The 24,197-nt window shown below is 36.9% G+C and overlaps 1 protein-coding gene across 1 annotated transcript in view; it reads left to right on the top strand.

Annotated features, from left to right (window-relative positions):
- Positions 1–21,421, top strand: part of SMARCA1 (SNF2 related chromatin remodeling ATPase 1) — a 305,341-nt gene extending 283,920 nt beyond the window's left edge. The window contains exon 24 of the mRNA XM_081277859.1: positions 21,320–21,421. Coding sequence (XP_081133985.1) covers positions 21,320–21,331 — 12 coding nt within the window. The 3' untranslated portion in view covers positions 21,332–21,421. The remainder of the gene's footprint in view (positions 1–21,319) is intronic.
- The last annotated feature ends 2,776 nt before the right edge of the window (positions 21,422–24,197 follow it).

The raw sequence follows: 24,197 nt of genomic DNA, 5'->3' as shown, positions 1-24,197 counted from the left end.
ATCGCTTCTTATGGGCCATCAGGGTGTTCAGAAATAGCCATGGCAAATCCAATATTCTCAGGAAGAAAGGATTCTGACTGCTTTTGTTTTGTGCTCAATTCTGAGAAACACAGAGGTATTTTTGCATATTTTTGACAACACCTGTGCTCCCTTTTTCATGCATTATTTCTTATCAAACATGTTTGACTACAACACAACACAGCATTTACCCTTGGCCCCACTGTGACATAATATTATGATCATTTATGAAGCTTACCTGGTGTCCAGAGATACTTGCTTTATTTGTGTACTTGTGTTGAGGGGTGGAGGGCTAGGTTTCAGGGAGTCAGGGAACTGGGGGAGGATGAGAAGACAAAGGCTTGTTTCTGTTCTTTTATTTTTCTCAAACTAACATGTTCAAATGCCTTGGCTGATAAATCATTTTCTGGAATACCTGGCAAAACGCATCCTTTCCTCTTTCTTTTTATACTTGGAGCCAAACACAACCAGTCAGATCTGGCTCTACACCAAATAGAATAGTCTGCTTATAGAATGTGGAGTAGCCAAAATGAAACTAATCTCCAATCTTTTTCTTTGGGGGTTATTCCTTTTGTTTTTATTTTTTTTGTGACAAGTATTTCAAGCATCTTGTTAAAATACATGTATTAATTATCTTACATATATTAATTAAAACATATATTAATCAGTTATTAATCATTTGGGGGTGGTCAATTACCAGGTCAAAAGGTAATTCAATAAGCAGATAGGGCCCTGAGGAGAAATAAAATATGTGTTTTGAAGGGAAGTGGCAAGACAATGGTCTGGAAACTGTAATTACAATGATTGCTACCATTGTAATCACTACTGTCTCCATTACACCATCATCCATTATTGGATGATTAATATATGCTTGGTGTTCTTCAAACATTACTTCATTCCCTATAATAGCCCTGTGAAGTGGGCACCATTATTATTATAATTTCATCATTGAGGAAAGTGAGGCTCAAAATAAGTTAAAGTAATTTTGCACAGTTTATCAGATAGAATGTGTAAATTTGGGGTTCTAACCCAAATCAAGCAGGAGATAAGTACCAAATCAAGCAGAAGATCAAGCTGGTCAACAGGTATGAAGCAACTATTATCTTTATGATGTGTTCATGTATGATGTAGCTTCCAGTCTTGGCTTGGAAAAATGAAACAAACTGATGAACTCAAGTTTAGAAGCCTTCCAAATTTGGGGAGTAGGCTAAGGATTCACAGAGCCCATTTTGGGTTGAGTACCTATTTTGACATATTTATATAAACATGGAATATATCTTATTGTTTTTTATCTTTTATTGATTTTATTTTTTCAATAGACAATAGCAGTGGAATGCATTACAATTCTTATTACACATATAGAGCCCAATTTTTCATATCTATGTAGATAAAGTATGTTCACGCCGATTCATGCCTTTATTCGTGAACTTTGTTTTTTTGCGTTATAATTCTTAAAACACATATATACCACAATTTTTCATCTCTGTTTGTATATAAAGTGTATTGACACCCAGTTCATGTCTTCATACATGTATTTTGTGTAATGATGTCCATCACATTCCACCATCCTTGCTAATCCCCTGCCCCCTCCCTTTCCCTCCCACCCCTCTGTCCTATCTAGAATTAATCTAATCATCCAATGCTCCCTCTCCCTACCCCACTATGAGTCAGCCTCCTTATATCAGAGAAAGCATTTGGCATTTGTTTTTTTGGGATTGGCTTCTTGTTTGTTAGCACTATCTTCTCCAGTGCCATCCATTTACCTGCAAATGCCATGATTTTGTTCTTTTTGATGCTGAGTAAAATTCCATTTTGTATATATGCCACATTTTTTTTATCCATTCATTCACTGAAGGACATCTAGGTTGGCTCTACAGTTTAGCTATTGTGAATTGTGCTGCTATAAACATTGATGTGACTGTGTCTTTATAGTATGCTGTTTTTAAGTCCTTTGGGTATAGTTCGAGGACAGGAATAGCTGGGTCAAATGGTGGTTCCATTCCCAGATTTCCAAGGAGTCTCCATACTGCTTTCCAAATTGGCTGCACCAATTTGCAGTCCCACCAGCAATGTGGAATATATCTTTTTCTAATTAGGACCCCCATTCTTGTGAATGTACGCAATATTGAGATTCACTGTGGTATATTTATATATGAATGTAGGTAAGTTATGTCAGAATCATTCCACTATCTTTCTTTTTCATATCCCCACTCCCTTTCCCTCATACATTCCCCTTTATCTACTCCACTGAACTTATATTATCCTCCCACCACATTGTTGGGTGTTAGCATCCACACAGCAGAGAAAATTCGACCTTTGTTTTTTTGGGATTGGCTTATTTCACTTACTATGATATTCTCCAGATCCATCCATTTATTGGCAAATATCATAGAGTCATTCTTTTTTATGGCCAAGTAATATTCTAGTGTGTGTGTGTGTGTGTGTGTGTGTGTGTGAGAGAGAGGGGGGGGAGGGAGGGAGGGGGAGGGAGGGAGGGAGGAAGAGAGAGAGAGTGATTGATTGATTTTCTTTATCCATTCATCTGTTGATGGGCATCTAAGTTGGTTCCATAGCTTAGCTATTGTGAATTGAACTGCTATGAACATTGATGTGGTTGCATCACTATAGTATGCTGATTTTAAGTCCTTTTGGTATAAGCAGAGAAATGGGATATGTTGCTTGAATTTGAATAAGTGACACTGAGGACCAAGGAAATTAGTGTCTCTCACAGGTCTTCCTGCTCTGTTCGGCCTGTGCAAATATCTTTATCCTGATAAGCACAGGTAATCACTCATGTAAACTTGTCTGAATTTAGTTTCTGATGGATGCTTTGTTCCTCCAGAACATGCAGGCATCATGTGTGGCTAATGAAACTGCAGCAACATTATGGTATGAATGAAGATCATTTATAGTCTTCTCAAACACTAGTAAAGGGAGAATGTCAGGGTCTTTTCACTAGAGGTATTGAGAAACTATGGCTGATGCTTATAATCTAGAGGTCTAAGATAAATATATCAAACAGTCCAATGATTCTATAGAATACATTCATACAGTTTTTGTGTGGTGAAAGAGGAATATTTTCTCAGTGTATTCTCTGAGATAGTTGGAAAGTCACTAAATTTGTCTTTGGCAATTATAGCCTCCTCTTTTTAACAATAATAAATGCCATTTATTGAGTACTTCCAATGTGCCAAGAACTGTGTTTTATAGTTTACAAAGGCATATGGAATCCTTGTCTCCTAAGCTATTTTTTGAGTATTTTCTGTTTGTCTTGGCACTGTCTTAGGAACTTGCTATACTTTATCTTATGTAATGCTCACAGTAACTTCATGAGGTAAGTGCTGGTATTTTATCTATTTTGTAGAACGGAACTAAGAACTAGTGAAATAAAATTATTTGCTTAAGATCACATACATTGAAAACAGTGTTAATGAAATTTAAAATCAGACATTCAAGAAAGAAGTTGAGTCTTATTCAGACTAAGATGTAGGAAAACTAAGATGTTTAGGAAAATGGGGGTAGATAGAAATGCCTGGCAGAGATGGAACATTTTTCATCCAATAATTCACTGAACTCCTTTATTCAAGTTATTCAGGTCAAAACTCTTGGAATAATCTTCTAGAGTTTCATATCCATATCCAGTCTATCAGCAAATTCTTCAAAATATAGCATATGTAGAAGCAGGCCACTCCTTCCCATGACCACTCCCACCACCTTGGTCCTTGCCACCATCATCTCTCATTTGGATGACTATAGTATCTATCTTCTTTTGCTGTAGCTCTCTGTAGCAGATGTTGCTGGTTGTCCATCAAAACCCATTTGATCCTCCTATAGCCAAAGAACTATACTCAAAACACATTTTTTTTTTTTTTTGGCTAGACTAAACACCCCAACCTTGCTCGGAGATAGATGTAGCCCTGTGACTATGTTCTTATCAGCAGAATGTGAGCATGTACCATTTGAGTCAGGGACTTCTGACATTGTGCTTGCTTCCTCTATACCCTACTTTTTCTGCCTGCTGGAAACTGGATATCTTGACAATCTGGCTTTGACCTTGAAGACTACTACAAAGACCCTAGGTGATAGTTAGAACAACAGTTTGGAAATAATTTGGGTCTGTGAATCACCAAGAAGAATATATCTTCTCTAAAGAACTGTTTACAGCAGGGATATTAGTAAGAAACAAACTCTTTTGTTATTTAAGGTACCATAAGATTGGGCCTCTATTTTACAGTGCCCTAGCTGTACCCTACAGTCTATAGCACACAGAGTAAACCATTTAAATAAAATCACAGGGTGTGGTGGCATAAACCTGTAATCCCAGCTACTCTGGGGACTGAGGTAGGAAGATTGCAAGTTCAAGACCAGCCTGTATAACATAGTGAGACCCCATATCATAATATACAAAAAAAATATAGGGCTGGGGATGTGGCTCAAGTGGTAGCGTGCTCGCCTGACATGCGTGCGGGCCGGGTTCGATCCTCAGCAGCACATACCAACAAAGATGTTGTGTCCGCCAAAAACTAAAAATAAATATTAAAATTCTCTCTCTCTCTCTCTCTCTTTGTCTCTCTCTTAAAATATATATATATATATATATATATATATATATATATATATATATATATATATATATATTGCTTCTCTGACTAAAACTCTATTTCCCACAATGTAAAATTCAAAGTCTTTAGAATGATGTTTTCATGCTCCCACATCTGTATCATAGTTTGAGTATCCCTTATCCAAAATGCTTGGGAGTAGAAGTGATTTAGATTTAGTTTCTTGGATTTTGGAATATGTTACATAGATTTTACTGTTTGAGCAAAAATCTGAAAAACTCTGGGAGAATTGCAGATTTTGGATTTTTTGGACTGGAGAAGCTCAACTTCTACCTCGCTGACTTTTCTCCAATCACTTTCCTGCTAACTGAACTCTTATCTATTTTTTAACCTGTCAAACATACTCTTTCCAAAGGATCTTTGCCTGTCTTATTCCTTCTGCCTGGGAAAGTCTTCCCCAGATATGTGTTTGCTTATTCTCTTTTTTCACATCTTGGTTCAATTTTTACTTTTATAGAGAGAAATTTGGGGATCATCCTATGTGGAATAGCACTTCTATTACTAACTAGCACTTTCATGGCCTTCAGTTTTCTTCATAGCACTCATCCCTAGTTGCCATGTGTCTATTTGTGTCTACCTCCTCTACTTAGTATGTACACTCCATGAGAGCAAGGGATTTGGCTCAATGCAATATCTCTACTGCCTAAAAGAGTGCCTATTGTATAGTAGGGCTCAATAAATATTTTTGATGAATAATTTTATTTGTTAGTCTAATCTATGAAGTCAGTGATTCTGTAACTTCAGTATGCATAAGAACCACCTAAATGCTGACTTCTTAGGCTGTATCCACTCTGATTCTTATTCAGCTGTTCTGGAATGAGTGCCAGGAATTTCCTGTTTAAAAATATAAGTCTACCCATATAATTTTGATGTAGAGGTACTGCTTTAAGAAACATTACACCAGACTTTAAGCTCCATGAGGGCTTTCTCAATAAGGTATGTGAAATGCCTTGCATAGTGCTTCACATATAGCTTTCAACATATCCTTTTTAAATGGATCAATGAACAAATACTTACTGTGATTTCTTAGTTTCCAAACACTCAGCTAGATGCTGAAACTTCACCAGTGGGAGTACCTTAATTTTTAAATCCATGTGCTCTGCTATGCAAGTGCCTTAGGCCTGGTAGTTTAGTCATTACTGCTACAAAGTAGATAACTGTCCTTTAAGACAGTGCTTCTCAAACTCTAATATGCATAGGAATAGTCTGGTTTAGTGGGCCTGGAATTGGGTTGGGGTTTGGCATTTCTTACAAATTCCTAGGCAACGCTGATACTATGGGTCTGTCAACCACACTTTGAGTAGCAAGGCTTTGAGCTAAAAAGGGATAGTGGGTTTAGCTAGTCAAATGGTTACTGTTTCTCTGGGGCTACTTGTTCCTTCTCTGCTACAGAGAAAAGTTTTTGCCTGAGTCCCAATGGTAGCTGCCTAATTTTCAAACTCTACTAAGAACTATACATGTTTTAATTAAAACAAGTCACTGAAACAATTAAGATACAGCATCTAGAGTGACTGTAAAATTCATGGATCTAAATTGTGTTGTTGTTTTTCTGAGGGGCATGGAATAATGTTCCTATATCTGTTTAATTAAAAAATGAAACAAGCAAAGATTTGGAGGTGACAGATATCTGGAAGTCCAATAGAAAACTTGGTTGAAAGACATTTTGATGAATAAGACTTATTCAGGCATAGTACATCTCTTAATTTAAGTCACCTCTGTGGGATAATATGCGGGGGAGAATAATGTCCTTCTCACCCATTCTGGCCTTTCAGAAATTTGCAAATTCCCACTGTCACTTAATTCTTTTGCCTTAGTGTATTTAGATTCCAGAAATCCCCCCCTCAACAATGTAAATATCCTCCAATAGAAAAATATTAACTACTTAACAATCATGAATACCTTAGGGTATTTATTTATATATGCTTATATATTTTTCTTTTCTAGAGAGAGAGTAAGTATTTACATAGGATTATAGATGGGTTCTGTGATTCTCTTAAGGCTAATAATCTTAGATATGAAGACAACAGAATTAGGACAAGGAATTTTGAGTTGGGGACGTGGATATTCTACACTTTATTGTAGTAGTACTTTTCTTTATATATCTTTTCCCATCCATTAGGTTGTGTCTTCCTTGACAGAAAGTCATAGTCATCTGTTTATCTGTGATGTCCAGCACAGTGCCTTGCACAGAAATTGCATTCAATACAGTTTTGAAGTAAGGAGTGAAATAAGCCAGGAAGTTACCTGGAAAACAGGGTACAGAGGGAGTTCAGGGAGGGACTGGGGCTGTAGCTCAGTGGTAGAGTGCTTGCCTTGCATGTGCGAGGCCTTGGGTTCAGTCCTCAGCACCACATAAAAATAAATCAATAAAATAAAAGTATTGTGTTCAACTACTACTAAAAAAATATTTTTTTTTAAAAAAAGAGGGAGTTCAAGGAAAAGGGGGCATTGAAACACTGGGCCCTAGGGCTGGAAGGGAACTCAGACATAACTCTAGTCAGTTGATATTTTTTGTAGGGCTCAACTTCATATACACACATTCTTTTTTGGGATCATTCTCCATGGGAGGTAAAATCCAAGTCTAACACCTCAGCTTTTTCTTTCTTGTTTTCTAGTTAAGACGTGCTGTTCAATCAATAAAAAATGAATAATTTAAATTCAATATCCCTCTGTCACTATCAATAATACTTTTGTGAGTGATATAGTGCTATGGTAATTCAATTTGTTAGTCGCTGCCACACTTTCACATGACAGTCTGCTGAAGTTGTAAACTTAATTTACTCTAGGCACTTGACACAAGTAACATTGATGGGTTTTATCTTTAAAAGTATTGATTCCCACCCCCCTGAAAATCTCTCCTCTGTTTGTGTTTATTGAATAAACAGGCACCTGTCTGGTTAAGGAAAACTTTTTTAAGCTAAGGAAACTTCCACTTTGTTTTTAAGCAGCACTTTGTTGAACAACTTAAAGCTTAGGGCTGAGAAAGACATGGGATGTGATGTTGTCTTATCTCTTTGCCCACATCCGTGGACAACTTTTTAATCTTTTAGGACAGTAGAGCTACTGGGTAGCTCTGATGGTTAGAAAGTTCTCCATAGTAGGGACAGAACCTACTATCTTGCAACTTTGACCCATTATTGTCTTACCTGAGTGATATATTGTACATCTATCCATCAACTGTCAAACCTTTCAGATATTAGAGGTTGTTTGCATGTACATAAAGATTTTTCTTGTCCAGTTAAACATTTCTAATACTTTTAACTCCTTTTCAGTCGAGAGATTTTTCTAGTTCAGCTCACAGTTGTGATCATTCTTCTCTGGCTATCCCACAGTTGCTGAACTACTTTTAAAATGTGGGAGAGAGAAGGGAAATTGCTTGGAAATGGAAGGAGACCCTCAGGGTTATACAAAATTATATACAAGAGGAAGTGAGGGGAAAGGGAAAAATAATACAAGGGGGAGAAATGAATTACAGTAGAGGGGGTAGAGAGAGAAGAGGGGAGGGGAGGGGAGGGGGGATAGTAGAGGATAGGAAAGGCAGCAGAATACAACAGACATGAGTATGTCAATATGTAAATCAGTGGAAGTGTAACTGATGTGATTCTGCAATCTGTATATGGGGTAAAAATGGGAGTTCATAACCCACTTGAATCAAAGTGTGAAATATGATATATCAAGAACTATGTAATGTTTTGAACAACCAATAAAAAAATTAAAAAAAACCAAACCCCCCAAAATTAAATAAAAAAATGTGGCATCCAGAAGCAAACATGGTACTCCTGAGATCTAAAGGGATTGAACTTCACATAGAACTCTTTTTAAAAAAAATCTTTCTTTCTTTTTATTTCTTTATTTTTTATGTGGTGCTGAGGATCGAACCCAGGGTCTCATACGTGTGAGGCAAATGCTCTACCACTGAGCTACAGCCCCAGCCCACACATAGAACTCTTTAAATGATGTTATCAAACCATTGTTGCAGTCTCTAAAAGTGAAATTAATAAATTATATATTTCACTTTGTCTCTCTTTGGTTCCTAAGTTTCATACATCCATATTATTTCATAGTGAATAACTTGTATGCAAATAAAATGACCAATTTAAGGGAAACAAAAAATATGGATCCACTAACAGTTATAAATGAGTGCAGAGCCCTATTTGATATAAACTCTCACTATCAAAAGAAAGTCTATGTATTGCAGTTGATTGATATGTATCTTAAGTCTCATTTAATCTTTAGGTCCCACTCCCATAGGCTTTGCTTCTCTCAGTCTGTTTCAGTGACTCTGTGTCTGTCTCTTTCTCTAATTGAATCTATAGAGTTTCCCATTTTGGATTTTGCCAATTACATCCTAGTAGAATCACTTAATATATTATTCTGCTCTTTATTTGTGTGCATTTGTATTTAGAGGTACAGTTAAGATTTGATCTAAGAATTCTTATTCTGATAAGAATAAGAACACCTCACCAGTGGGGTCATGTACTTCCAAAATGAGGCATATGATATCTCTATTTCTAATGTCAGCAGCTACTGATATTTGTTGTCTAGATACATACAGGTTGTGAATGGTGATATCTTAGTAAAGCTATCACCACTGATAAGGCTAGTGAAAATGGCTTAATATTTTAAAAAGTACTTCTGTCTTTAAGATATATCCCAATAAGAATGCAGAGTAAATTACTGCATTTTAAAACACTAGAAATACCTCCTCTCTGGGTTCTTATAGTACCAATTCTATAAGAAGGTTCATTTATTTGAATTTTCTTTTGTTTGATAGTGATTACTTTATAAAGTATAATTTCATAATTATGTAAAAATTAGAGATCCAGACTCCTCATTCTAAAAAGTAAGGCATATTTAGGAGAAATGTAACTTCTGTCCTTGTTCCTTCTCTTGTGTTTCCTCTTTTCCCCTTAGATAACCATTCCAACAGCAATTTCTAAAATAGTCATTTGTGAGCTGGGGTTGTGGCTCAGTGGTAGAGCGCTTGCCTAGCATGAGTGAGGCCCTGGGTTTGATCTTCAGCACCACATAAAAATAAATAAATAAAGTAAAGGTATTATGTCCAACTACAACTAAAACAAATTTTAAAAATGATAATCATTTGTTACAGTCTAGTATACATACATAAAGAAAAAATGTCATGAGAGGATACAATATGACAGGCTAGAGGGCATTCTGTGTCACTCTGTGACCTGGGATTCTAGTAGTGGAAATAGTGTTTCTCTGGGAGTAATAGAGGATCCCGCACAGCTGCTACCGCACAAGAATCACAGCCACAGTGCCCGTGCAGGGCTCCTGGGTGCCCAAGCAGGACCAGTGGCATCAGCACTGGTGCAGGACTCCTGGCCATACACCTGAGCAGGAATCCTGGTTGCTGATCCCACGTGCAGGAACTCTGGTCACTCTCCTGTGTGGACCACCATTCTCTCCTCCTGTTGCATGCTCACGGGCTGCCACTGCCCAACCCATATATCTGTGTCCTCTATGTGAGGTGGCTGGAGTAGATGGTGTAATCCGGGTTCATTTGCCTTTCTCTTTGTCAGATCTTTCATAGATAGAAAAGTGGCTTGGGTCCTGTACTTCAAGTCCCACCACATATATCAAAGAGTTTCAATATCTGACCCAGTAATGTGATTTGACCTTTCATGGTGTCCATATGATCTTGTCTAACACCCTCCTGCCTGAGGAGCACAGGAGAGTTTGGGAGCAAGCTAGAAATTATGCTGATGAGGTATATCAGACCTCCCTTGCCCATCGGATTGGCACTGAAGCAATCCCTGATTGAGACCCCAATTGGGATTATAATTTGCCTGGAGGAGTAACTAATAGAAACCAATTCATTACTTTGCCTCATGGCAGGACTTAGAAAGGAAGTCCATAAGGCTATCAATTATGAAAAGCTCCAGGAAGTCATCCAAGATAAAAATGAAAACACTTCAGCATTTTTAGATTGCCTGACCAAGGCTTTATTAGAATATATTAATCTGGACCCTGAGACTCCAGATGGGAGGCAACTAATGACCTATTTCTTCTCCTAGAGTTTCCCCAATGTTAAGGCCAAACTAAGGTGCCTCTAGAGGGGGGCCCCCTAACTCCCCAAGCTGAGGTTCTGGGAGTAGTCTTAAGGTATATAACAGAAGAGATGAGAAGGCCTGGAAGCAGAAATATCAGATACTTGCTCAAGCTACCTGTCCAGCCTCAGCATCTGTCCCTGGTTCCACTGGCCTGTGGAAGGGTCCCTCAGGACCACCTGGACCCTGTTTTAAATGTGGTCAGATGGGTCACTGGGCTTGTACATGTCCCAAGCCTCGCAAGCCTTTGGGCTCTTGTCCTAAATGCAATCAGGAGGAACACTGGGCTGTTGAATGTCCCAGAGCCCATAGTGGCCCTTGGCCATCCAGTCCTTCTGGTTTCTCTTTCCAACTCTTAGGACTGGCTGCAGAGGACTGTCGAGGCCCAGGTCCCCATCACCTGGCCACTACCATCACTCCTTGGGAACCCAGGGTAACTCTGCCTATTTCATGTAGGCCTGTCTCCTTCCTCCTAGACCCAGGGGCTACATATTCAGTCCTCAAGGAATTATGGGGGCCTACTACCAACTCTTACACCTAGCCTCGTTTGTTCTTTTGGCTCTCTAAGTTTTACCCACTCCCTTTTGATCATTCCACAGTGCTCTCTTCCCCTTATGGGAAAGGACATCCTCACAAAGTTGGGGGCTATGCTTTCCTTCTTGCCTCATATATACTTTCATCCAGACTTGCCTGCCACTCCCCTGATCCTCACCCTTAGAACCATCCCCCTTCCTAGGTTGACTCTACTGTCTGGGATATTTCAAGTCCTTCTATCACCTCACACCATAAGCCCATTCACATCTCTCTCAAAAAACCCCTCCATTTTCTGGCCCAATCACAATACCTGCTCTCCCTCCTTGCTGTTGCTGTCCATCTTTTTTTTGAAGAGCAGCCTTGATCACATTATCCCCTCAGGGATTTGCGCTGCTTTGGGATCCTGGCCTGAGGGTCCAGGATAATTACCATACACCTTCTTCTATTCACCTTGCATTCTTCTTCTTCATCTACACTCGGCCTCAGTTGGGTAAGTGACTTGCCTTCCCTTCCCTTCCTCCTCTTCCCCTTGGTGAGTTCACTCCAACTCACCATGGAGAATTCCCAATCCCTTCCCCTTAGCGAGTTCACTCTTGGATCTTGGTTCTCAGCTCCTCAGCAGAGCTCACAAAAGCCCTGGCCAGGCAACCAAGACTCTCTACAGGCAAAGCCCAAGACTAGGGAAGTAGCAGATGAGTCCCTTCTCTCAGCCCCAGGCTCCTCCAACACACCTTGGGGAACTCCCAAATCTCATCTGACTCACTCCTCGGCTGCCTTTTTGCCCACTCAGCCCCACTCCATTTGGCTCCTGATCTAAAGTCCCATCAACCAATTCAACCTTCCAATCTTCATAACTTTTGCAAGCACTCAGGAAAATAGAAGAGAATCATTTATGTGCAGGCTTTCTCCTTTCTCCACTCTAAGGCTTCCCTTTGTTGCTCTTGCTCCACTGCCCAGCTTCTACTTGCCATTAAAGCTCTGGATTCCTCCAGAGACCCTACTTCTAGATAAACAAGGGACCAAGACCCTCCTACATTATGAAGCTAACATTGAAATACAAAGGACAGGGGGCTGGGATTGATCCTCAGCACCACATAAAAACAAAAGGCATTGTGTTGTGTCCATCTACACCTAAAATATAAATATTAAAAAAAAGAAATACAAAGGACAGACTCATCAGGCTTGATAAGCTACCTGGGGGGAGGGGGAGAAAAAAGTGTCAATTTAACTTTTCCCTTGGCTACAACACAGAAGAATGACTTTAAAACTTTCTCTATCTCCCTGATCTCACACACCCATTTCACCTTTATGTGGCTGAAAACAAGGGATTTGCTTTAAGGGTCATATTATCTATTGAAGAGTCTTGACCCTACTGTTCAATGATGGGCCCCTTGTCTATGAACGTTGGCCGCAGCCTCTCTAATCATTAATGAGTCAAAAAAAAACCCTCATTTTTGGGGCTCCACTCACCATCCTGGCTCCCCATCACTTAAAGGAACTCCTCATCTACAAGGGCTTACATTCCTTACACCCCTGTTGCCTTTTATCTCTACAGGTTTCCCTGGTGGAAGATCCCAGTCTTACTTTCCACACATGCTCCCCTTTAAATCTTGCTAGTATCTTCCCTGTTCCTCAGGACTCTTCCACTTCTTCTCTTACCCATTCACTCATTAAAACTCTGGAGGAGCTTCTTCCATATTCCTCCCACATACAGGAAGACCCCTTGCTCCAGGCTAAAGAGACTATAGCAAACCTGCTATAGTCTCTTTAACCTAGGTTGTGGAAGTGGCTCCCCTTACCAATAATACATCCAATCAGCAGGCTGAACTTGTTGCCCTCATCAGAACCTTCACTTTGGCAAAGGGAGGCTCCTTCAATGTCTACACTGACTCTAAATATGCTTTCCACATACTTCTCTCCCACTCTGCTATTTGGAAGGAGCGTGGATTCCTTACCACCAAGGGAACTTCAATTACTAATGCCTCCTTTACCTCCAATCTCCTTCAGGCCTCAAAACTTCCCACTGCCATTGGAACTGAAGGATGGCAGCTAAGTAACCCCCTTCCCCAGTGGGCACTTCCTTTCCTGACCTATCTCCTTGTCATAGGCCTTTTGCAAATGTTGGCACCCCACCCCCCTGCGTCATTAGATTTATTCAAGATCAGATTCAAAGGATCTCTAACCAAACCATGAACCAGCTTCGGTTACATGACCATTACCATTGCCTCAAAGACACTCTGTGCCCCAAACAAGGATCCAGATGCCACCCCTTCCCAGCATGAAGATGCTACAGAAGATTGATTTATGCCTCTGACCCTTAGGGGGCCCAATTTTAAAAAGGGAGAAATGTAAGGTCTTTGCTTAGCATCTGGATGGCCCTCTTAAGTGACAGCAGCCATTTTTAAGACAAATTTCACTTTCTTGCCCAAGGGCATTTCAGAGAAAGGCTCACCACTCCTTCATACCAACCCAACCCTAACCACCTGCATTAGGGCCTGCCCAGCTCTAATCTCTGACCCTGCCCCATAAAAGCCCCAAATCCCAAGCCTGTTTTGCTTCTCTCCATCTATGGAGAGATGTGCCTTTATTTGTCAGCTCTGACAAATAAACGCTTATGTGTATCTCTGCCTGGTCTCCGTCTTTCATTTCTTGCTTGCCCACCTCCCAGTTCCTCACTTTCCTTTCACTTCCAAACTTATTCTCTGAGGTGAATATTACCCTGATTCCAAAACCAGGCAAAGGCACATCAAAGAAAGAAAACTTCAGACCAATATCTCTAATAAACTTAGATGCAAAAATTCTCAAAAAATTCTGGCAAATTGAATACAAGAACATATAAAAAGATGATGTGCCATGATTATGTGGGGTTTATCCTAGGGATGCAAGGTTGGTTTAACATATGGAAATCAATAAATGTAATTCATCACATCAATAGACTTAAAGATAAGAATCATATGATCATCTCAATAGATGCAGAAAAAGCATTTGACAAAATACAGCACCCCTTCATGTTCAAAACACTAGAAAAATTAGGGATAACAGGAACATATCTCAACATTGTAAAACCTATCTATGCCTAGCCCCAGGCCAACATCATTCTAAATGGAGAATAATTGAAAGCATTCCCTCTAAAAACTGGAACAAGACAGGGATGCCCTCTTTCACCACTTCTATTTAGCACAGCTCTTGAAACACTAGCCAGAGAATTAGGTAGGTGAAAGAAATTAAAGGGATACTGATAGGAAAAGAAGAACTCAAATTAGCACAATATGCTGACAATGTGATTCTATATCTAGAAGACCCAAAGAAGTCCACCAGAAAATTTCTAGAACTAATAATTCAGCAAAGTAGCAGGACATAAAATCAACACCCATAAATCAAAGTTATTTCTGTATATCAGTGACAAATCCTCTGAAAGAAAAATAAGGAAAAAACTACCCCATTTATAATAGCCTAGGGGAAAAAATACATGGGAATCGACGAAAGTGTGAAAGATCTATATAATGAAAACTACAGAACGCTAAAGAAAGAAAGAAGACCTTAGAAGATGGAAAGATCTCCCTTGTTCTTGGATAGGCAAAATTAATATTGTTTTGTAGACCAATGGTACAAAATAGAGGACACAGAGACAAACCCACATAATTACAGTTATCTTATATTAGACAAAGGCACCAAAAATATACGTTGGAGAAAAGATAGCTTCTTCAACAAATGGTGCTAGGAAGACTATGACCCTGTGCCTCATAGAAGAAAAAGTAGGCCCAAGTCTTCATCATGTTGGATTAGGTCCCAATTTCCTTAATAAGACTCCTATAGTGCAAGAATTAAAATCAATAATCAATAAATGGGATGGATTCAAACTAAAATACTTCTTCTTAGCAAAAGTAACAATCTATGAGGTGAATAGAGAGCCTACAGCTTGGGAGCAAATTTTTACCACTCTCACATCAGATAGAACACTAAAGAACTCAAAAAGCTAAATATCAGAAAACCAAATAGCTCAATCAATAAATGGTCCAAGAAACTGAACAGACACTTCTCAGAAGAGGATATATAATCAATCAACAAATATATGAAAAAATGTTCATCATCTCTAGCAATTAGAAAAAATGCAAATCAAAACCACTCTAAGATTTCATCTCACTCCAGTAATAATGGCAGCTATTAAGAATATAAACAATGATAAGTGTTGGCAAGGATATGGGGAAAAAGGCACACTCATCCATTGCTGGTGGGACTGAAAATTGGTGCAGCCAATATGGAAAACAGTATGGAGATTCCTTGGAACACTGGGAATGGAGCCACCATTTGACACAACTATCCCACTCCTTGGTCTATACACAAAGGACAGCATACTATAGGGACACAGCCACATCAATGTTTATAGCAGCACAATTCACAATAGCTAAACTATGAAGCCAAATTAGATACCCTTCAGTAGATGAATGGATAAAGAAAATGTGGTATATATACACAATGGAATATTACTCAACATTAAAAGAGAATAAAATCATGGCATTTCCAGGTAAATGGATGGAGTTGGAGAATATAATTCTAAGTGAAGTAAGCCAATCTGAAAAAAGCAAATGCCAAATGTTTTCTCTGATATAAGGATGCTGATTCATAATGGGGATGGGGGGCAGGGAGCATGGGAGGAATAGACAAACTCTAGGTAGGCAAAGGAGAGGGAGGGGAAGGGAGGGATATGGGGATAGAAAAGATGGTGGAGACATGAATGGTGTGGCTGTACATTGTGTACAACCAAAGATATGAAAAATTGTACTCTATATGTATAATATGAATTGAAATGCATTCTGTTGTCATAAATTACAAATTAGAAAAAAAAATTTAAAAAGAATAAGTCATAAAAATATAGTGCAATGAAATTTTACAGAGTGAAAACATCAGGATACTACTGCCCACTTGTACAATACATATAACATCACCAACACTCTGGAAGCCCTATGTATGTATTCATCTTGATAACTATTCATTCCTTCTTCCTTAAAATAAATATCATACTGATTTTAAAATTATTAATTTTCCTTGTTTTTTGGTTTCATATAAGTGGGATCATATAGTATGTATTCTTTTGGGTTTGATTTCTTTCATTCAATAATATGTATATAAGATTTAATTATAGTGTTTCATAATTGAATTTTCATCACTGTAGTGTCCATAATTCTGCATTCTAATATTAATGGACATTTGCACTGTTGATAACTTTGCTTATTAAAACCCATACATCTATGAATGATCTTATAAATGTGTTTTGTTTCTTTTGGGTATGCACCTAGGAGTGGAATTGCTAAGTGATTTTTAAAAAGTGCATATGTTCATATTGAATATATACTTTCAGTTTTCCAAATAAGTTACATTAATTTAGATTTCCTATCAATAGGTATGAGAGTTCTTTTGCTTCATATCCCATTTAAGAATAAAGTTTATCTCTTAAATTATTTAGATATTCTCTTGTGTCTTCTGATAAACTTTCAATGTTTCTGCATATTTATCCTGCATAAAGATTGTTCAATTTTCCCTCTGAGTTGAAAATGTGTGTGAATTATGTTACATCACATTTTATCATCTGTTTTCCATTACATATTTTATTTGAATTTAAAATATTTTAAATTTTGGATGATTTATTTCTGAACACCACAATGGCATGTGTAGTTATTTTGTCACTTGTGCTTTTCTGTTATGTGGGTTCATAGTCAGCAAAAGATGATAATATAAATTTCATTTTCAATATTTTAACCTCACCATTTTCCTTGTCCTACTGTTTTAGCTAGGACTTTTAGAACAATATGAACAAAAAATGCATTGAAAATCATCCTTTCTTTGATGGGAATTACTTTACTGTTTGAACATTTAATATAATATTTACCATTCATTTTTGATGAAAAAATCTTGAAATTAAGGAAGCTCCCTTCTATTTTCAAATTACTTGGACATTTTTGATCATGAATTGGTGCAATCTTTATTAAATGCCTTTTGGCTATTCTTGAGAATACTCTGAGTTTTTAAAATCACAGCTTTATGATGTACCACACTATAAACTATTTCACATAACATAAAATCTACCCATTAAAGAATAAAATTAAGTGACTTTTTCTATGTTTTAAGATTTGTGCAACTATCTAAATCCTGAATACTTCAGTTACTAAAAAGAAATTCCATATTCATCAGTAGTTTGACCCATTCTCTCCTCCTTCCAAGCTCTTGGTAACTATTAAACTGTTTTCTGTCTTTGTGGATTTTCTTTTTATGGAAATTTTATATAAATGGTATCATCCATTATGTTCTTTATTGTGTCTTACTTCTTTCACTTGATATAATGTTTTAAAGGTTTATCCATGTGGTATCACTAATCAATATTTCATAGCTTTTTAATCCTCAGAATTACAGTGTATATTTCTTTGTCTAACTACCTAGTTGATGAAGATTTGTATTATTTCCATTTCTTGGCCATTATGAATAAAATACTGCTGTGAATATTTATGTACATTTTTTTTTTGTGAACATTTTTAAATTATCTTTTATATATGCCTCATAGTAGAATTGTATGTTTAATACTTTGAGGAAATGCCATATTGTTTTCTAAAATATGTTACCAGCAATTTATGAGTACCTGTAGTGAATACTCCACATCCTTTCTAACACTTGCTATAGGTTATCATTTTATATTAAATATTATTGTTTTATGTTTTATGGCCAATTGAGCATATTTTTGTGCTTATTGGCTATTTGTGTATTTTCTTTGGAAGAATAACTATTTAGGTCATTTCTTTTTATAATTGTGTTTTTGTATTTTTATTGAGTTGTAAAGGTACTTTATATATTCTAGGTATAAGATTTTATAAGATATATGATTTAAAAATATTTTCTCCAATCTTGTAGGTTTTTTCACTTTCTTGATGATGTTCTTTGAAGCACAAAATATTTAGTTTTGAAGAAGTCAAACTTGTCTGGTTTTATTTGTGTTTTACTTCTACTTTTGGTTTTGTACCTAAGAAACCATTCTCTAATCTAGTGTAATGAAGATTAATATTTTCTCAACTTTATAGCTTTTAGTGTTACATTTAGGTATTGAATTTATTTTCAGTTAATGTTTGTGTATGTTATTTGGTAGGGGAATACTTCATTCTTTTGAATATGGATATCTAGTTGTGTTAGAATCATTTGCTGAAAAGACTAGTCTATTCCCATTGAATTGTCTTGGAATCATTGTTGAAAATGATTGACTTTAATATATGAATTTTTTCCTAGACTTTTAATTCTGTTCCATTTATCTGCACGGCTATCCTTATATCAATACTACACTGTCAAGATTACTGTTACTTTGTAGTAAAATTCAAAACCAGAAATGTGAATCAACCAATTTTATTCTTTTTTATTAAAATTATTTTGGCTACACAGTGTCCTTGAACTTCCATATTAATTTTGTTGTCAGTTTTTCAATACTAAAAATGAACTAGCTTGGTTTTGCTTAAGCTCATGTTGGATTATCAATCAGTTTGAGGATGATTGGTATCTTAATTATATTTAATTTTCTGACCTATGAACATAAGATGTTTTTCCATTTATGCCTTATTTTAATAATGTTTTGTAGATTTTAGTGTACAACATTTTCACCTCTCTTATTAAATGTATTCCTAAGTATTTTGATTTTATAGTGTAACAGTTTTCCAAATTGTAATTTCTAGTTTTTTATTCCTAGTGTAGAGTAACATGGTTGACTTTGTATATTGATTCCTGTGTTGATCTTGTAGCCTGGAACCATTATGAAGTTGTTTATCAGTTCTATTACTATTTTTAGTGGATACCACAAGCATTACAAGGAGCAGACACATTTACATTATATTTTATATTCATCCATATTGTTATCTTTACTGATTTTTATTCTTTTTAGATGTACATGACAGTAGAGTCTATTTTGATATATTATACATACATGGAATATAATCTATTGTAATTAGAATCTCATTCTTGTGGTTGTACATGATGTGGAATTTCACTGGTCGTATATTCATATGTGAACATAGGAAAGTTATGTCTAATTCATTCTACTGTTTTTCCTATTTCCAACCACCTCCCTTCCCTTTGTTCCCTTTTGTCTAATCCAATGAACTTCTATCCCCCCTCATTGTGTGTTAGCATCTGCATATCAAAGAGAACATTCAACCTTCCATTTTTTTTGTTGGGGGTGGGGATTGGCTTATTTCACTTAGCTTGATAGTCTCCAGATCTGTGTATTCACTGGCAAAAGTCATAAAGTCATATTTTCTGCCAGAATATGGAGTCTTGAAGATGTCTGATCTCCAACAGAATATTTTCTTTATTTTCCATTGTATTTATGTGTGTGTGTGTGTGTGTGTGTGTGTGTGTATTTCAGCCTGAATGAATCATTTTATTATTATTTCTTTTAGAATACGTTGACTACTGATAAATTATGTGCTTTTGTTTATCTGGAAATATATTAGTTTCTTCATCATTTTCAAGGATACTTTTTGTAGAGATAAAATTATGGTTGGCAGTCTTTTTCTTTTTGAGCTTTGAATGTCATCCCACAATCTTTTGGTCACCACAGTTTCTGATCAGAAATCAGCTGTTAACGTTAACATGACTAAGTATTTCTTACATTTGATAAGCTTCTCATTGGCTTTTTAAAGGATATTCTATTTGAATTTTCTGGGTTTATCCCACTTTGAGTTTGTTGAGCTTCTTGGATATATAGATTAATGTTTTCATCAAAGTTGAGGAATTTTTGGTCATCATTTATTCATTCAAGCATTCTTCTACCTTTTTGTATCCTTCAAAGTCCACTTTGGATATATTCTTCTTCATCTTTTATTTGAAGTTTTTTTTTTTTTTTTTTTTTTTTTTTTTTTTTTTTTTTTTGGTGGTGGTGGTGGGGTCAATTTTTGTTTACCCACCTTTTGCCAGCTTAGGAAGTTATGGTGTTAAACAGATGTCTCTGATTGTTGATGACAAATGTCAAGTGGGAAAAACTGTTCACACTGAATAATCTCTAGGTTAATACAGAAGACAAGCTCTCCAAGTAGGGATTTACATGGTTCCGTCAGAGGCAGTTAATGACAATTTTCAGGAGATGGAGCTTTTGGTAGTCCGAAACCCATTATTTACACCTATAGTAACTACAAGGCTGAGGATTTTTAGGGTTACCATGATTTCAAGGCTATTGGTCTTCAATGATACTAAAGAGTTGGAAAAAGGAAGCTATGAATAGGGAGTGTTAAAATGTTGCAAAGTGTACTGTTCTTCCTTAGATCCAGCCATTTTTCTCAAATAAGGGTTTCTTATGGTGTTGCAAGTCTTTGGTTAATTCTGAAAATGTTGATTTGATGTGACCTTTTTTTTGCCAGTATTTTCATTGCTTTTAAGGAAGATAGGATTTTCAGAGATTCTTCTTCTAACACTTCTATAGTACTCTTTAATGATATGAGTTTCATATGCTTCTGATATTATTCTTTGGATCAGGTGTATCTTGTAGAAGAAGCCTATGGTAGAAGAAGTATAAATTCATCCAACGTACTATATTTCTAAATATTTTATATTTGTAAACCAAGTTTAAAAGACTATTAAATATAATTTGGATTCTTCCTACCTTAACAATTATACATTTTATGCTGCTTTTTAAGGTCTGGTTTGAATTTAGAGTTCTTAAGCTTCTCAGATTTCTCTGCCAGAATATGGAGACTTGAAGATATCTCCAACAGAATATTTTCTTTATTTTCCACTTATTGTACAGAGCAGAGAGGAGAATGTATGGAGGAGTGTCAGAAGAGAATGCTCTAAAGCTCAAGTCCAGGAGAAGGTCTTCTTGCTTAGTTTAATGTTGAATCGTCTGACATAAAATCTACTTGTAAGATATGATTTTCTAGCATTTTATTGAGAATTGCTATAATAATATTTGGCAAACATTAAATATTACTTTATACATAATTGAAGTTTCTTGATAATCAATATTACTCTTATTTTTGATTATTTGAAAACATTTCCATGAAAATATTTTTATACTGAACCTTACATTTCTTTCTTTCTTTTTTTTTTCAGAGTAGAAATTAGAAGTTTATTAAAGGACAGCAGAAAAGACTTCTCCCGGAGGAAGAAGGGGACCCAAGAGGTGGAATCCGTGGAAGTGCAGTTGTTTCCCCTTCTTATAGTTTTGGGGATGGAATGTAGGTTGGAAGGCCCGAGGGGTGGGACACTTCTTTGTGATGGGCTATCTTTAAGTTTGCTGGGGGCTGTTCATTAACACTTCTTTGAGGTGGACTTTGGCCTAGGGCCTTTTTGGGACTTCATTAACATTCCATGAGTTGTCCTGTGTTTTCCCTGAGTCATTCCCAGCATGGCCTCCATTTTAGATTTCACTCGGTATTAGACCCGATTTACCTAACTACACTGACTACCTAACTTTAAATATGGCTTCATTCCCCCCTCTAATTTGGGAACTCCTTACTGCTGTAAGGAAGGGGGGCAAAGAAGATCTTTCTGGCTTCTTCAGGCTGAAAAGGGACGGTGTGTGGGGCAAGCAGTTTGGAGTCCCCCTTTAAAAATCGGGTCTATTGAGTGGTCCATGATAGAAGTCTGATTGAGAAGTAATAGACTGGAAGGCCATCTGAGTGATGGGTGGTCTATAAGAGAAACAAGAATTCATTAGTACTGGAACCATATTGATGTAGCAATAAATCCCATAGCACAAGAATATGCCAATGAGTATGATGGCAAAGACAAAGACTAACAATGTTTTCCACCAGGAAGTACCAAGAACCAGGAGCTAAGATATTGTCTCCATGACAAAGTTGCTGAGGACATGGCTTCTATCTGAGCATGTAAATCTTTAAGGATATTTGTCACATTGCAAGAAATGTCAGGGATGTAAACACAACATTTAACTTTTAGGGTTACAGTTGTCCTTCCCTTAAGATATAGTTTAATAATTTAATGTCATCTGATCTTGCAAAATCCTTTTACTAGTATGACCTCTGTGTCTAAGAGAAATCTTTAATTCTGTTACTTAGGGCTGGATAACCATACTAGCGAACATTAAGCCTACCTGTGTTGGTTAGAAATAAAGGCCTTAAGCTAAAAACTACTCTGGCAGTTCCTTTTGATAATTATCAGGCATTCCTGTCTGAGAATCTCTTTTGTAGCCTCTAGTTTACTTATTTATGGAAGTTACATTTAACTATTATTGTTATTAAAATGTCCAGGAATAGCTGTGTTTTGGCTTTGACTGTCTTTGCTAAGTGTTTAAGATGAAGCAAGTCAAACTGACTTTTGTTTCTACCTATTGTTAACAGTCAGCTGAGTTACCCTGGGAGTCCTCGGGAACTTCACAGCAGCTTCTCAGTTCTGCTAGTGCCATTTGCGCTAGGATGGGTCCAGGCCTTGTTTGACCATGTGGCTTCCCTTGGAAGCATCAGGGATGTCTCCCTTTTCTGATGACCCTCCTCTTCACAGCAAGTGCACTGATTGGCTTTCTGTCCTCCACTGGCCTCATTAATCTCCCTGATCAGGAGGTTATGTGGCCTAGAGTTGAGGTTATGTGGCCTAGAGTTGCAGAGCCCTTTGAAGAAGTCCCCTATTCCCTGTTTCAGACTGACTCAGAGGGCAAGAGCCAAATTTTTAATTTTAAATCTTAATCTTAAACATCTAGCAAATAAGTTAGCAGCCTTATATTAAGAGCACTGAGCTTTAATGTCTATATCTCTATCCTGTAGGTGATAACTTCTTGTCTTAAATTAACCCAGGTTGTGAGTTCTTAAATCAGTACCTCTGCAAAACATTAACAGGCAATCTTAACTCATTTATAAGAAAGCTACAAAATAAAAATTATCAAGAGTAAAAACATTTAGTTCATATAATAGCTACCTTGAATTTTGGTGGAGTATATCCCCTGTTTGAGATCCTGGCAATCGTGACAAAAACCATCTTTTGGACACAACTTTAAATGTACTGAAATCTGGCCTACTTCTTTCATAGTCACTTTCACATGAGATGGGACATAGAGCCTTATCTCAAGTAAGGTGGGGCTCTTCATAAATCTTAAATACTATAGTTCTGAAGCTGATCTTTGCTTTTTTAAACATCATTTTACAAAGCCTACATAAATTGTTGTTCAAGTTCACATGAATATTAGCTAACACAACATAATATCACATCTAAAACATGAATTAAAGAAAGGCTGAAAGCTTTTAACCTTTTGTAGAAAAGTAGCAAAGTACTTTTGTGTTTTGCAATAAAACCTTTACATAGATTAGGCTCTCATTAACTTAAAAATACATTTAAATTCTATCTCGGTGTAAAAAGTAACACGGAACTTTACATAACTTATTGATAATGAGTACAGTTATAGAACACAAATGATATAAATAAATCTCCAACATGTTTTTCTTTTAAGCCTAAAATTACCATACAATTTTAGAACACCAGCTTGATATAATGCTCTTTCTAAAGCTTCTACCTTACAGACTTGTATACCTGGAAGATATGAACACATTAATAGCACCAATTACATTGATGTTTTTATATTAACCAAGTTCAGCTTTTAAAGAAATCTGTAGACTAAAGGAGCCGCCTAAGTGTTAAGGGATATCTACTGGTTGTAAGGTAGCAGATTACCGGAGGAGTTGATTCTAAAAATGCCTCTCTAGTAGCTTAAAGAACGCAGCTCATTTTAAACATTGGGGCAGTAAAACAGACTAGTAAAAGTTACCTATGCACCTTAGGGAACCTGCGCAGATTTTACTAATTATCTCATGCCTTTCTCAGTCCTGCAACCTGAATTGCTAACATTTCTGACCTGCGAAGGAAGGGGAGCATCCAGGAGGAATGGATGCGAGGTTGGGAGTGTTGCACGGCCCATACGGAGGCAAATGTGATTGGGGCTTTCCCTCAGTGCCATTCATCTACCGATCACCCTAGATAC

This window comes from Spermophilus citellus (genome assembly GCF_964194105.1).
Source record: "Spermophilus citellus genome assembly, chromosome: X".
Lineage (NCBI taxonomy): Eukaryota > Metazoa > Chordata > Mammalia > Rodentia > Sciuridae > Spermophilus > Spermophilus citellus.
Note: the sequence above shows the minus strand (reverse complement) of the source record. Positions and strands in the feature narration are given on the sequence as shown.